Source organism: Muntiacus reevesi, chromosome 15 (assembly GCF_963930625.1).
Source record: "Muntiacus reevesi chromosome 15, mMunRee1.1, whole genome shotgun sequence".
Classification (NCBI taxonomy): Eukaryota; Metazoa; Chordata; class Mammalia; order Artiodactyla; family Cervidae; genus Muntiacus; species Muntiacus reevesi.
In genome coordinates this window covers 61,835,109-61,850,800 of record NC_089263.1, presented here as the reverse complement: position 1 = coordinate 61,850,800, position 15,692 = coordinate 61,835,109, and the positions used below count along the sequence as shown (strand labels likewise).

At 55.1% G+C, this 15,692-nt stretch overlaps 1 protein-coding gene across 1 annotated transcript in view; it reads right to left on the bottom strand.

Moving 5' to 3' along the window:
• Positions 1-6,504: 6,504 nt before the first annotated feature.
• Positions 6,505-15,692, bottom strand: part of LOC136146995 (uncharacterized) — a 34,640-nt gene continuing 25,452 nt past the window's right edge. Inside the window, exon 11 of the mRNA XM_065906082.1 lies at positions 6,505-6,872. Coding sequence (XP_065762154.1) covers positions 6,756-6,872 — 117 coding nt within the window. The 3' untranslated portion in view covers positions 6,505-6,755. The remainder of the gene's footprint in view (positions 6,873-15,692) is intronic.

Here is a 15,692-nt window from a genome sequence, read left to right as displayed (position 1 = left end):
CTCATTGGATTCATCCACTCTCAACCTCACTGGCAAATCAATCAGACAAAACAGACTTTCATCAGCAAAAGTCTGGCATTTTTAACACCTTCAATCCAGACCAATGCAACTCTAAGCATTGCAAAGACAAACATTGCCCTTCTGGATTCTGAATCTCAGGTAGACGCATCCCCCAGATGAGAAGGGGATGGGGCACCTGGGACAACCAGATGGGAACTGACCTGGATGGAGCAGCCTCTGGGCTGAGTGCAGGCATCGTCCAGGTCCGAGGCTCTGTCGAGGCTGCAGTGCAGTGGCCAACATCTGGGTCCAGAGATCCTGGCCAGCGCCCGTGGGTGGCAGACACCCCAGGCAGTGGCCAGGGAGGCTGTGCAGGCTGCAGAGACTGGGCGGGACCCAACATGTCCAGCTCAACACCCTATCCCTCCATCCAGGAGGTGGCTGGACAAATACTGTGAGTTGCTGGGGAAGCTGGGGTCTGGGGGGCTGGCCTGGGGGAGCTGGTCAGAGTCCCAGGTGGGGTGGGAGGAACTGGGGGGCTGCAGGCAGGGGAGGCCCCACTCAGGAGCACTGGGGCACAGCTGGTGAGAGGGGGCGTCAACAGCTCTTGGGGGCAAGATTGCCAAGGAGAGGCATTGCATTGGGCGGGGGGATGGGGGGGGACAGGGAAGGGGAAGGGGTGAGGACCGAGGATGCCACTCTCCTGTTCACGGTGGCAGAACTGGATGACAGATGGGCTGCTGGGAAGCTACAGGGGGCTCGTGGCAGGGGGTACTGCAGAGAGTGGGTCTGTGGGGGAATGGATGTGAAGTTCAGATTCAGGGCATCTGAGGTTAGGGAGAGACCCACTGTCTCTCATTTCCAGTCACTCTCCACCGTCTCTCTCGCTCTCTCACACACACAGGCACACACACATCTGCACACGTGCACACGCCCATGCACATACACAGGCAAGCTCAAACACATCCGTCCCCCAACCGAGGCTAGGGCCCCCCTGCACCATAAGCACCACCCCCCAGGGTGGGGACGGCACTTCAGCCTAACCTGGGGCAGCCACCCAAGCACCTATCTGGTACTGGGGACAGTGCAGGAGGTGGGGTGAAGGGGTGCAGACTGATCCCTGAGTCAGGGGTCCCAGTTGGCAGAAATCTCCAGAAACAGCTCCCTTGCAGGGGCATGAGTCCGGGCTGTATGGGGAGTGTTGGCTAAGACCCTTTGAGGTCACATGCAAGCTCCAGCTTGGGTCATTAACCCCAAATGACCAGGCAGGGGTGCCCTGGGTGCTTTCTCCTAGCAGCGTGGCCTGATTCCTGGGCACCGAGGCCCTGGCCAGAGTATCTCAGAAAAGACCGCTCCTGGGCCCATCGCCTACGGACACGTGAGTATCCCGTCTCTGAGTCCTCGGGTCTCCCTGGTGATGTGGGGGGCCCAAGGGGTACCCAGCCTCCCACAGGCACACATCCATCCACTCCTGCCACCATCAGCCAACACCAAGCAGACAGATAAAGTGCTTTGTGAAGTGCAGGTATATAGGTAACGTTCCACAACACCCTGCCAGCCCCCTCCCGGCCCCCACCCACCCCCCACTCCCAGGGCCACCTGGAGCCTAGAGAAGCTCTGGCCTTGGAGGCCCCAGAGCCACGGGGAGGCAGTGGACTAAGGACTTCTGTGAAGCCTGATCTATGTCTCCCTGGGGTGGGGCTCCCCCTTCTCTGCGGATCACTTGAGTAACACTTGGCTGGAATTTGGTCTGACTCTGGACCAGTTGGCTGCCATCTTGCCCCTCACTGCCCTGCCCATCTGTCCTCCCAACCTGCCTCCGCCCACCCACAAGTGGGCCCGGCCTCTGCAGAGTCTTTGCCACTTCCGGGACTGACTTCCCTGAAGGCTCAACTTGAGTGCAGGGCGCAGGGCTGAGGGTAAGAGGCCAAACTTTCTCCTAAGAAGTGCTGGGGAGTCGGGGGTGTCCTGCCTCCCACCAGCCTGTGTGGGGGACACCCCTCCACATGAAGGGGGCTTGAGAGAAAGCTTTCCACAGGCTGCCAGCCCCTGTCTCACTCCAGCCCCCCAACTCCTTGGCTTCCCAGGCTGCCGGGGCTTCCCAGGTGGCACTAGTGGTGAAGAACCCTCCTCCCCAATGCAGGAGACTTAAGAGATGCGAGTTCAGTCCCTGGGTCAGGAAGATGCCCCGGTGGAGTCCATGGCAGCCCTCTTCAGTATTCGTGCCTGGAGAATCCCATGGACAGTGGAGCCTGGTGAGCTAGGGTCCACAGGGTCACAGAGAGTTGGACACGACTAAAGTGACTTAGCACACACACATACGGTCGCCACATAATATAGAGGGTGCCTAGGTCAACTTGAATTTAGGTAACAAGATGGTGGCCACCAGTGTGGTTAAGAAGGGAAGATTACAGTCATCTGGGGGAAAATGGCAGCCCAGGGCATCTTCTGGGTTACTGCTTCCTCTAAGAGTGGAGCTGGCAGTAGCCAAGAAATCTGGGGCATGAGTCGACCCCTCCTAGGAAGGAAGAAGGCCGTGATTTTCATCTCCCTCAGGGATTGCCTGCCTCCTCGCCATGAATCCATTTCACCAAGTGGTCACCACTCACCAAGCAGAAGTGGGGGCCCCCCATCAGGGAACATTGCTCCAAGAAGGAGGCAGGAGACTGACTGATGACGGGGGAAACTAAAGCCCCACGGGACAGGTGGAATCAAACTAATTGAGCCTGGCTCCCTAGACCCCCAGGAGGGGCTCTTCCTGTCCTGTCACTCCATCCCGCCGAGCAGCCTCACTCCCTCTGGCCTGGTCTTCCATCGTGGCACGGGGGCTGGGATCCTGGAGCACGGGTACCATCACAGTCAATCTGCCCGAGGAGATAGGAGTTCTGGCGCCAAGTCTTCCTACTTCGGCTCTCTTGATGGGCATCTGTGGGCAATCCATTCAGCCTTCTGGACTCTTCCTGAATCTCAGTACAGTCAGAGGCAGCCTGTTGTCTGGAACATTTGACCTCCAGAGAGAGACGTCTGGTCTAAATGGACATCGAGTAACCAATCTTTCTCTCAGCCTCAGTGTTTCCATCTGTAAAATGGGAGCTGACTGGGAGACCACCATGGACCATCCAGGCCTGACCAAAGGGGAGCCCTCTACACTGAGACCACAGCAGTAACAGCACCTGGAATTTAGTCTTTTGCACTTGGGCGGGTGGGGACTGAATCAAATCCATCTCTTCTCCCAGAGTCTCAGCACAATGCCTAGCATACTCCAGAAAATCTTCAACAACTCGACAGTCTTCCTGGGAGGGGCTATATCATCATCTCTGATCTGCATTAAGTCTGGAGGCTCTGCCCCATGATCCAGAAGCTCCCGCCGTTCAACTTTGAGCCTTGCTCCTTGCAGCTGATGATGTCACAGGGCAATTTCACATTTTTTTCACAAACATTATGAGCCCGCTGGCGCACCCGTTTCACATTTGGCTTAAAAGATTGTTGTGGAAACTTCTAGGAAATCAGCAAGGAGTGATTCTAATAATTGCCTGTTCTTGGAAATCTCCTAAAATAACTTGGCCCAATGACAGTGGGGGGGTGGGGCAGTCCTCTAAGACAACATTTCTCCTCCATTCCAACCCAGGTCTCGAGTTCCAATTACTCATAAAAGAAGTTCTTGAGTGCACAGTTCCAGATTCGAATGAATTTCCAGGGAACATCACCAAAACGATGTTGGCATCATTAGGATGTGTTTTTCAAGAATGCTTGCTAGCTGCTCCCTTTTCCTGCAGACTCCAACTGCAGAAAATAAGTCAGTTTCTAGGATATATCATTGTAGCTATGTCTGAATGGCATAAATGATGATATCAGATTCTCAGAACCTCCCAGTCTACAGATTTCAAAGTCAGCACATGCAGAATAACACTCAGCATTCTCTCCCCGCGATGGTGACACTTTTCATCACTTCGACTGTGTCAACCCACGACGTTCTTAGGGTTTCTGAGCAAGGCAGTGTTTTTGGCCTAATTTCATTCATTGCCACCTCTCTCCACTTCAGTGGACAGACTGGGGTCAAGCCAGCGTCCTAGGGATCGCAGCAACCATCTGGGTCCCAGCTCAAAACATAGCGGCTCGTGCCGCCATCATCTCCCCATGTTGTCTGGGGGCCTCCTCTGCTGTCCACGCCATCTTCACCACCCATGGCCATGGCCTGGTCCCCTCTCAGCCCCAACCTCAATAATAAGCTTCTGTTGCTGGAAATAGGCAATCAGATCTGACCAGCCCCAAGGTCCCGGCTTCACGCTGGGCTGGCTAGTGGGCGTTTAGCAACTTCCCCCAGGAGAGGAGCTAAGTCAGGGAAACAAGCTTGGGTTACATTCCAGGGTCTGGCCAGCTTGGCAGCCCCGTGGGTCAAGTCTGGTGTGCAGCCAGCCATGAGTCCGGCACGACTGAACAGCACTTTGCTGCACACTCAGGGGCGGGTGTCAGCAGCAGGGCCCACCCGCGATCCATGGCTTCTGCTGCCGGGCTCATCCTCTCCCCCTCCTCCAGCCAGCGTTCCCTGCTGCACCTCTCTCCTTATGCATCTGGAACCCAGCTTCCTACGGATGCAAAGGCTACCTCTGGTGCTGCGAGTGAGGAGTCTGCAGGCCACACATGGAGAGCAGAGTCCCTTCTGCCGCCTCCAGTCCAGTCAAACCTTGGCCACACCAAGTCCTGCCCAGGCAAGCCCACGGCCTCGAGACTTTCTCAGTTCCGCCTGTCTGAGTTCATCGGAAGCTGGAGCTAGGGTCTCGGTTCTGAAATATCAAGGTGGCCCCCATTCTGGATGCCCAAGGTTCACTGGAGGCCAGAGCTGGAGTCTCAGTGCTGGAACATAGAGGGGGGCCATTTGTCACAGACATCTGGAGTTCGTCAGAGGCTGGAGCTGGGGTCTCAGCTCTAGACATCACAGGGGCCCTCACTCTGGATGACCAAGGTTCATAGGAGGTCAGAGATGAGGTCTCAGCTCTGGAACATCAAAGAGGTCCCTCATCACGGACAGCTGAGCTTCATCAGAGGGTGGAGCTGGGAGTCTCAGCTCTGGAACATCAAGGGGACCTTTCCCTCTGGATGTGTGAGCTTCATCAGAGAGTGGAGCTGGGCTCTCAGCTCTGGAACATCAGGGGGACCTTTCCTTCAGGATGTGTGAGCTTCATCAGAGGGTGGAGCTGGGCTCTCAGCTCTGGAACATCAGGGGGACCTTCCTCCTGGATGTGTGAGCTTCATCAGAGGGTGGAGCTGGGCTCTCAGCTCTGGAACATCAAGGGGACCTTCCTTCTGGATGTGTGAGCTTCATCAGGGGCTGGGACTCTGCCCACCGCAAGCAAGACCCTCCTGGACTCTCAGCTTTCCCTTGCCTGGGCATGGACTCATCTGGTGGGCACGTTGAGAGGTGGTCTTCTACTCATCTCAGTGTTGCCTGGACTGTCCACATCCCCTTCACGGACTGGGGTCAGGCCTTCTTGGCTGAGATATGGCCATGGTCCAGAGGTGGTCCTTTCTCTCTGCAAAGGGGCCACTCTCAGCCCCGTGCAACCACGGTTGGACTTGCCTGTAGGTCTCTTGAGGCACTTCTCTATGAGGAGGTGGGGGGGGGCGGAGAAGAGGGAGAAACAGGGAGGGAGGAGGTGGCGGAGCTGGTGGTGGCTTTGGCGCTGACAGTGGCAGTGCTGGTGGTCTGGCGTTGACAGAGGCAGTGGCAGTGGTCAGCCGCTCTCTCCCACTGGGTGAGTGTGCGGATCATCTGCTCCAGCGAAGCCAAGCGTGCTGCCCCCAGGATTCCTTGTGGACTCAGGTCCAAAGTTCCCTAGCACTTGTCCCCCTCTGTCCCCATTCGGCTCCAGCCATACACTGCTGGTCAACGGTCTGACCTTTCTGAGCTGAGCCACGGGGGTGCAGGGGGTGCTATCCTGCCGGAGGGCAGGGACTGCAACTCAGGAGCTACTTTTTCGGGCCCTTGAGACCTGCTCAGAAGCCAACTTGTGGGATGAATGTTGGCCCTGGGTCACAGCCCGGCTGGACCGCGTGGCAGTCCACTCACCACTGGTTTAAGCATGACGACTATTCTACCAGGTCCCCTGCCAGGGCCCTGGGGATGTGTGAGAAGTGGGAGGAAGACTCACAGCCCTGGAGCGGCACCGCGGGGGCTCCAGGGACCCGCACAGACTTCCTCCACCTCCTGTCTCCCTGCCTCTCTGGAGAGAAACCTAGCATTCTGAAACCATCAGAAGAAGGGGACCAGCCCAGGTTAGTTCATCTCAACATGCGTCTGCCTCAGGAGCCCAGCAGGCCAGCTTTGTTCCCAGGCCTCTCATCGCCCCTGAGTGCCTGACGGGCAGGGGACAGGTGGCTTCCTGGGACCCGAGCTGGCTCCCCCACACACCCCCATCACACGGCCCCAAGGTGACGGGAAGCCCCCAGCCAGACAGCATCCCGACATTCACCCCTCCTCAGATTAGTAGCACATCCATCGCTGTTTTTGTTAAGACAAGAAACACATTTATTGAGAGCACAATGGGCTGTGCCAAGCTCCGCCCCCGCCACCGGGGGGAGGGTGCTTTCCGACCACGGCAGGAGCTCCTCACAACAGCCCTGTGAGGTAGGTGTCTGAGCCCATTTCTCAGATGTGCACCGCGAGGCCCGGCGCTCCCCCAAGTCTCAGGGTTCGTGAGGGGCGGGGAGGGGGTCCGGCCCGCATGTCTGACACTCAGATCAGTGAAGTCCATCAGTCAGAGGGCGGGGAGGTGGGGAGGACACACCCCTCCGCGCAGGGTGGGGGGCAGCCCAGGTCCAGAGTCTTTTGGTCCAGCCTGTCCCGTGGGACCACGTGCAGGTGTCCCCTGTGGCTGTGGAGGTTGGGAGAGACACAGGCGCAGATGAAGGCCATCCGCTCCCGGGCTCCCAGGCTGACAGGAGTTCTTATGCACACAGGCAGGCGGGAGGCAAGGGGCAGACACAGTTAAGAGGAGGGATGCTCGGGGCCTGGACTACACAGGGAGGGGAGCACCCAGCCACCAGCTCCTGCCCTCTACCTGGCACCCTTCACATCACCCCCTCCCTGGTCTCCTCCTGTAATTTCCAGAAGCATCACAACGCTCCTGCACCAGTAACCCGATGGTTGTCACCCAACCAACCGAAACCTAGAACTCCTGGCCTTGGGAGAAACAACCCCAGCTCTCCTGTCCAAGCCGTTGCCAATTAGACCAGGGCATTTTCTAAACTACCAACTTCCTCCCCCTCTGAAAGAGAGTGTGTCAGTCACTCAGTCATGTCCGGCTCTTTGCAAACTCATGGGCTGTAGCCTGCCAGCTTCCTCTGTCCATGGGATTCTCCAGACAAGAATACTGGAGTGGGTTGCCATGCCCTTCTCCAGGGGATCTTCCCGACCCAAGGTTCAAGCCTGGGTCTCCTGCATTGCAGGCAGATTCTTTACCATCTGAGCCCCACTGGGAACCTACTCCTCCTCTGGGGGTTTCTGAAAATTCTCCCTGATTCTGCCCACCTGGACTTTAATCCCCTCCCCTCTGAACCTTACATCTCTGTACTGAAGAGCAAAGCTTCCCGTCCCTCACTGCCTCCCCCGGGCTGGCTGGGTGCTCCCATGACACCCTACACTCCGCCCAGCAGTTTCTGGGGCCACCATCATTCCAGAAAGCACAGGGCTTCCATGATCAGGACCCACAGGCTGCAGGGCGCTGTGGCCTACCCCAAACAGGAGGCCAAGTAACAAAGCACTGACTTTCCCATAAACAACCTCCTCGAACCCGACAATAACCACGCCAGGCAGACGTGACTATTTTCGGATTACAGGTGAGCAAACCCCTCCAGGCCACATACATGTAGGTGCTTAGATAGCTTTGAACGTCAGACCTTGATTCTCAGGACCAGTGTACGGGGGCCCATCGAGACAGGTTCACCAGCACCCCCTGAGCAGACACTGTCATTATGTACCCATTCTGCAGAGAGGGGAACCAGGCTTGGGGTGGTTCAAGTAACCCCTCAAGGCCACTGCACTGGCAAACGCTGTTGCCACAACCAGATCTCCAGTGGGTAAGATCCCCACCCCACCCCCCAAGACCCAGCTCGGGGAGACGGGAGAGAGTGAAAGAAAGGAATCAAGGTCTGGGGTCCAATCCCCCCTCGTTTGCTGAGGACCAGGCAGCATCTCAGACCGGGCATGCACCTTACAGGCGAAGGCGGATGGTCACCAATGGCGAGGATAAAGACTTCTCAGGTCAAAGACCTCCCCTCTCCCAGAGCAAGTGCTCCTGAGACCCAGAGCAGGCAAGGGCGTGGCCAGAACACCTCTGCCACTGGGGAACTGCACACGCCACATTAGCAACATCGCCCGGACCACCTACTGCGAAACCCAAGGAACCAAATTCAACACCCCGTGATAAAATAAAGTGGGAAAGAATATGAAGACAGAATATATATGTAACACCAAGTCACTTCGCTGTACAGAAGAAAATAACATAATATTGTGTGTCAACCACAGGTCAACAGAACTTTTAAAAAGTCACTTGGACCACAACACAGAGGAGTACATTTTTTAGCCCGAATAAAGTTTTATTCTAGATATAAACATTTCCAGAAACAGTCAGAACACAGCTATTTGCATCCAGAAGGTTCCCCAGGGCGAGCCCCCACTGCAGACAGAGACCTTCAGGGTCTGCCCTGAAGAGTCTTTGCCAAGAAAACACCCTCATTCCTCTTACAGACATGCATGCAGAGTCAATGTGTCCATCAGCCAACAGTCAGTTCAGCTTTTCACATCCACTAAAACCCCGCTTGCCCATCAGTGAGCATCTATTAGGCGCCTACTACGCAGGCAGCAGGGCCATCAGGGTCAGAGAAGCCTAAGTCTCGGAGTCAGGGACGGGGTCTGAGAACTCTGACCCTAATTTGAAACCCTAATCCTCACTGAGAACCCTGACCCTGACCCGAAACCCTAACCCTCACTGAGCCTCAGCTTCCTCCCCACCCTCTGGAGATGGGGACCCAGGCCTGCCCTGCTCAGGAGGATGAGGCCCTGAAAACACTCCTCACCCCTGGGCACACAGGCCCGAGGACCATCCTGGAGCAGACACCTACACAGACTCACAGTCCCCTGGGAGGAGGGCCCTATCCACCTGTCTCTACCTGCGGATCCCCTCGGGAGCTTCAGAAAAGTTCTCAAGGACACAGGGTGGTGGCCACGTGTGGACACAGCCCACTGAGGCTCTGACAGCCAGAGGCCAAATGAGGGGGCCTGGGAGGCTTCTGCAGGGGGGGGAGGGACCAGAGGGGACCCCCGACTCCAGCCCACCTGGAATGGAATCTGGGGGTGTTCTGTAGAATGGTGCTGTCCACACACATGAGACAAGGCCCAGGAAAGGAATTCTGCACACTCGTGGAGACCCCTGGATCCACGACGACCCCAAGGGGATGTCTCCTGAGCAGGAAGTTTCCAGGTCCCGCTGAAGGTCCAGGGGGGCAGTGCTAGGCAAGCGGTGGGGACAGGGACACACTGGGGTGCATTTGGGCTGGCAGAGACCAGCCATGGGACCAGGAGGGTTTGCTTCGACTGAGTTGAGAGAGCACCCTCTGGCTTTCATGGAAGACTTCAATCCTGGGCTCGGACACAACTCGCTCATCTGTAAAATGGGCCCACATACTAATCAAGCAGAAGCCTTTCCCCTAAAGGGCAGAAGAGGGCGTTTTAGTCCCTAAGATGTTACCCAGAAACTCCTCCTTGGGCTCTTTCTAAACTCTCCTTGCTCCTCCCCCCTAACAAATACCCTCGGGGGACTCACAGAAGTCCCTCCACAGACCTGGCAGGAACAGTCACCTGCGCGTGACAAACAGCCACCCAGGGTGGGGTGGGGGGAAGAGGAAAGCAACCTCCAAGGAAGGAGAAAAGCCATCACTCATTAACTGAGCCAATATTTACTCTGAACCTGCATCACTAAACACTCTCAGGCCACTTGACCTCTGTCTCACACGTCCCAGTGACTGTCGGAAATAAAATCTTATTATAAGGTCAAGGCCAACTTTTTATTCATTTAGAACCAGCAAAAGCTTCCCTGTTCCCTTCCAGACATCCCCCAACACATGATCACTTTCAGTGACGGCCAGCATTTAATGAGTGCTGTTAGAGTTCACCCAAACCTGACCTCTCACAACAACCCAGGAGGTAAGCTTTCCGGTGACCCACAGCTTAGAAAAAAGGAGACTGACAGTCAGAGAGGAGAAGTGCCTTGGCCGACACCGCACAGTTAGTTACACGTTAGCCAGATTCTCATTTCTAACACAAACATCAACTCATTCATCGGACAGCGAAAGTTCCACCAAGTGATATCTGAAACCAGAGTCTGGTTTTCGAACAACAAATATCATACAGAGGTCCTTAAGATACAGAAACCGGTAACAGGTTCATCAGGGGCAGAGGACAATCTCTGAGTCAAGGCTATAAACAATCGCTGCTTACACTGGGTTACAGTTGTGTTATTTGAACATCTACTCATCCATCCTTCCGACAGAAATGGAAGGCGACCCCTACCACTGGCCTGGTACTGTGTTAGGCACCCAGGCTGCTGACATTTGAGCCCAAACGTTGAGAATGGGGAGAGGGGATGTTGGGTGCTGGGGGATGGGGGGGTGGGGGTAGTGTCTTTAACAACTGGTGCCTAATATTTTCAGGGGGAGGATACGTCTGGGAGGGGTCTCTTGTGGAAGGTAAGTGCCGCCCACAGGCCAGACACAGTGGTAGGCAAGACACAACCTGTTCCAGAGGTGGGTGTGAACGCGTACCCCAGGGGTCCAGGGCATTGCCCAGAGTGATCCCCATTCCCCAGCCTAACCCTAACCCCAAAATTACTCCTACCTACCTTTCAAATGCCATACAAATTCAGCATTCGATCCCATGATACCCACTGTGAGCTTGCTGGAAAGATTCCCCACTGAGCTGCCCGAATCAGGCTGTGCCTCCTGGCCCGTCACCCCACCACCCGCTGCCTACTCCCGGGGGCACGCGCACCACCCTACAGGGTCACAGTTCAAAACCCTGGTTACAGCAGATCCTCACAACAGCCCTGCGAGGTGGGTGCCACGCTCTGCCCAGAGGACAGACTCGGCCGTGCCTGTGAGTTTAAACCACACGCTTGTCCAGCTCCAGGGTCCTGGCTTTGTCCACTATACCTGCTGTCCAAGGCAGTAAGTCAAATGCAGAATCCCCAGGAGAGCCCCAAGATCTAAGGTGGGAAGCCCAGCCTGGCTGGGAACCTGGATGGATGCTCACGGATGCATCCCGGGTTTGCCAAGCGCCGGGCGGCCCGGATGCCCTGTTGTGCCAATAGATTGTTCCGTGCGGGCCTCACGGGGGGGCATGACCCTCACCATCCAAACCAGCAATCGTCTCCCCCAATTTTCTCTAAATAGAGCCCAGAATGAACCAATCTCCAAGGGACAGGAAGGACTCTGAAACTCGCCCTTTGTGCAAGATGAGGGTGTCCTAATGACTCGAAATCCCGCTCACGGCCAGAATCAGCTGTTTGTTTCAGACCTCCCCCCTGCCCCCGCACCCACTCCAGCTATCATTCTGGCCTCTTGAGACTCTGGGCTATGATTTCTGAGCACCCAGGGAACACAGCTTGCTGATTACTAATCAACCCAGTTTGCGGAGGAACGAACTTGGAGAGGGCAATCAAAATTTCGACAGAACTCTGGCCGAGGGGTGGGCATGCCGAATCAAGGACCCCGCCTTGTGACCGGCCCCCAGCAAACACGCTCATCTTCTCTTTCGAGAGGGGGTGTTGGAATGCAACCTTGTCACCCAGCTCTAGTATAGCACCAGCTGACCTTTTCGGATGTTTGCGGGCTGGGAGTGGAGTGAATGAAGGGATGAAAGGATGAGTTACAACCGCTGTCATCTGGTAGAGGAAGTGGAGAGGCTGAGGGGAAAGATCAGGGCAGGGTCCATGCACCAGGCAAGGTGGCCTGGGGGGGACATCTCCACTCACGGGTGGGGAGGGGGGCCACCCTGGGCCCCCGGGCCCTGGATCCCTCACAGGGTGTGATGCATGGGAACGCACCATGGAGAAGGAAGCCGTGTGGGTGACGGTGGCGGATGACATCCAGCTGGGACATGCTCAGAGCAATGACCCCGGAGGAAGAAGCCACAAGTAAGGGCGTTCACTTCATAACCACAGCCCATGGCGCTACACAGCCTGCCCACAAGGAAAAGGTTTGCTTTCAGGAAAGGGAAAGGCCAAAGCACCAGGTCAAGAGGCCAAATGCAATGGATGGACAGATGGTTGGATGGATGGGTGGATGGATGGATGGATGGGTGGATGGATGGATGGATGGATGGATGGATGGATCCAAGTAATGTTGGGAATCGTCACTGGCCTCCCAAACATGTGGGTGAGAAATTCGGACACAGGCAAACAGTGCTCAGTGCTATAGTAGATGGTCTGTGGGAAGACATGGCCCTTGGCTGCAAGCCGAGGGTGTTCTGGTAAGCAGGGGCGAGGCCTTCTTGGGTTATGTGCCCTTCCCGAATGGCCGTGATGACCTCTGAGATCTGGTTACCCCTGGGGTGGACCATGAGGGAAGCCCAAGGAGACATTGGGGGCCATTCTACTCCTTGGCTCATGGACCTGAGTTGCCCCATTTCTGAAGGCAGATTCACTATCTGACCTGATCTGACAATACTTAATTAAATCCCAAAGACCACCATGGAGGCCAATGGGACATCAGCTTACACATCAGGGGGCACTAGGAACATGAAGGGCAGCGGATTGCCTCAGCTGATTGCCCTGAGAGGTGGCAAGTAGTGATCAAGGGATTGTCTTCCTCAAAGTGAAATGGGGGCGGGGGGCGGGCAGGAAGGCCACCACTTAACTATTCAAGATGGCGGCACAGCTGTCTGGACCTTGGAGGGTCAAAAAGATTCCTGCATCACAAGAGTTACAGAGGGTGAGTTGAGAGTTTATAAATCATAAATGCACAAACCCACCCAGGAGAAGCAGCCTTAAACGTCACTGGCCTGCCAAAGGGAGGATATCATCCCAATGCCCATCTCCCAGGAAGAGTCAAAGAGACCTGAAGGGTCATCTAGGCCAACCCCACTGCTACTGATTGAATCTCCTTAAAGCTACCCTCATCAAGTATCTGCCTGTCCTGTCCCTTGAATGACTCCCGTGATGAAGGGCTCACTACACCCCAAGGACCCCCATTCCATTCTGGTCAGTCTCATCACAAAGCCATGACCCAACGGACTTGGACAAACAGTTCACAGAAGATGCAATTTTTTTTAACAAACACATTAAAATGTTCAACCATCATTAGTCATCAAAGCAGTGCAAGTTAAAATGACAGAGAAACACTTTTTAACAGAGATAAATTAGCAACATCTTAACAAAATGCTAATACATCGCTGGACATCATAAAATGCTACAAGCCTTCTGAAATTAGTAGTCATACAAAAACTCCTGGCCTTTCCTCAAGAAACTCAACACCAGAAAATTCATCTGTTCATTCACCACTCCATTTATTCATCCAGTCTCCCATCCTCTCCTCCAACAGCCAACCAGGCACTCACTCACATCTTCATCCACCCTTCTATCCACTCATCTAACATTTAGTATCTACAACATTTCAGGCATTAGAGATACAAAGATCAATGCAACAAGCTCCTTGCCCTCAAGGGTTCACAGCCTAGCAGGAGAAATTGACATACCACAAAGCAAAGATCATTTCTTGGTGTGGGAAAATAATTCATAAGAATGAAAAAAAAGTGGGTGTGCTAAGTTATTAGCTGTGGCATAATTTGTAACATTAAAAAAGATGAATTATGCATAGCAAGAGTAATAATAACAGGTTGATGTGGTGAATGACTGACACAGCCACTCAATAAGACACAAGGCAGCCAGTGAGGTGATGAAGTATATGGAAGAAAGAAAAATGTTGACAGCAGAATATTAAATGGAAAAGGTGGGATGCAGAAAAAAAAAAAATGTGTACATGGTGAAGAATAGAAATCGGGTTTAAAAAATGGATGCTCGTTTTACAAAATTAGATGTCCGTTTAAAAAATAGTGTGCTTATAAACAGAATCTGAAGGAGAGAAATAAAGATGAGTGATATGTCAAGTGATGGGTGATCTGTTCCACGTCATGTGCTATCCACACCATTTACAGTGAGATCACAACAGGGCCTTTGGCCCATCAACACCAGAGACCCAGCCTCCGCCCTCCACCCTCTGGCAGGCCAGCCCCAAGGCCAACCTCCCTGAGTTGGGAGTCATACAGAAATCCTAGGAGACTTGTAGCTCCTGGTGCCATCAAGGGAAGGATTTGTGCAAGGGTGCACGCAAAGGTCAAAGTCAACAGACAAAACTTGTCTTTCTTTGAAAAAGAAGAAGGAAAGAGAAGAAGCACGCACTCGAGCCAGGCCATGATCAGAGAGGAGCGCTGAGACCCAACCTTGGACCTCGTGGGTCGGGCACGGGCAGAACCAGACGGGGGCCCAAGTGGAACTTCCACCCCCGGCTTCTGCAGCCCTCGGAGCCCTGAGCTGAAACCCAGCGTCCCAGAACTGGAGACCTTCTGAAAGCCTGACCCAGTGACCCTCAGACCCCCAGCATTCCTAAAAGGACAGAACTCATCCAATCCCAACGCACCCTCCCACCTGCCTATTTCCACCCACGTGACCTCTGAACAGCCCTTTGGTCCTGGGAGAAGGCCCCCCTCCTTAGGGGTCTGCTTCTGTCCCTCCCCATCTCCTCTGTGAACTGGGCTGTGACCCCCTCCCATTCTACACCTAACACCTTCTCCATCTTCTCGACCCTCAGCTGCCTTTTAAAACAACCACACAGGGGTTCTTCAAAAAGACCCTCCCAGGCTCTTCCTGCCCCAAGCCCCTCCGACCCCCACTCCGGCCACACGATGACACCTGGGCTGGGTGGGGGGCTCTTTGGGGAGCCTTCTCTGAGTAGCTGTCTTTGGGGTTAATAAGTACACCCCCCCACCCCAGGCTTCAGGCAGAACCCAGGGCCCCCTAGATTCCAAAAGAGAAGAGAGCAGAGTCCTGAAGCCCCAGCGCCACCTCAGGCCCAGGAAGCCCTGCTCACGTGGCCCGGACACGTGGCGCTGGAGGCAGGGAAGGGCAGCTCCTGACACGTGAGTCCGCGTCCACTCAGGGCCCGAGCTAAGAGAGCAGAGGTTGGTCCTGGGCCCCTGGCTCCCTCCCTGGACCCTGTCTGTAGCTGTGACTCCTGCTTCTCCACTCCCTGCCACCCGACATCCGAGCACGCCTGGGGCATTGCTGGCCTGGACCAGTGACCGACCCCACCCCACTCCACCCCGACCACCCCCTGTCCCCACCCGGGACCCAAAGTCACTCCTAGGGGGGTAACCAGCCCCTCAGCCCCGCCTCCACCAGACTCCTCCCCGCCCCCCGCCCGGAGGCTCCCCTGTGCTCCCAGCCACGAATCCTGGGTCCAGCCAAGTGGGCTCCTCACATTCAGGGCACTGGTTAGGAATCCAATTTTATTTTATTTTTTTGTAATGTCCCAGACTGGAATCAATCAGTCGAGAGGGACTTTGATCCTTGGATTTATAGACAGACACGGGCACACCACACACATATGCACAAATCCTACCAATACAGAGAAAAAGACTGTAC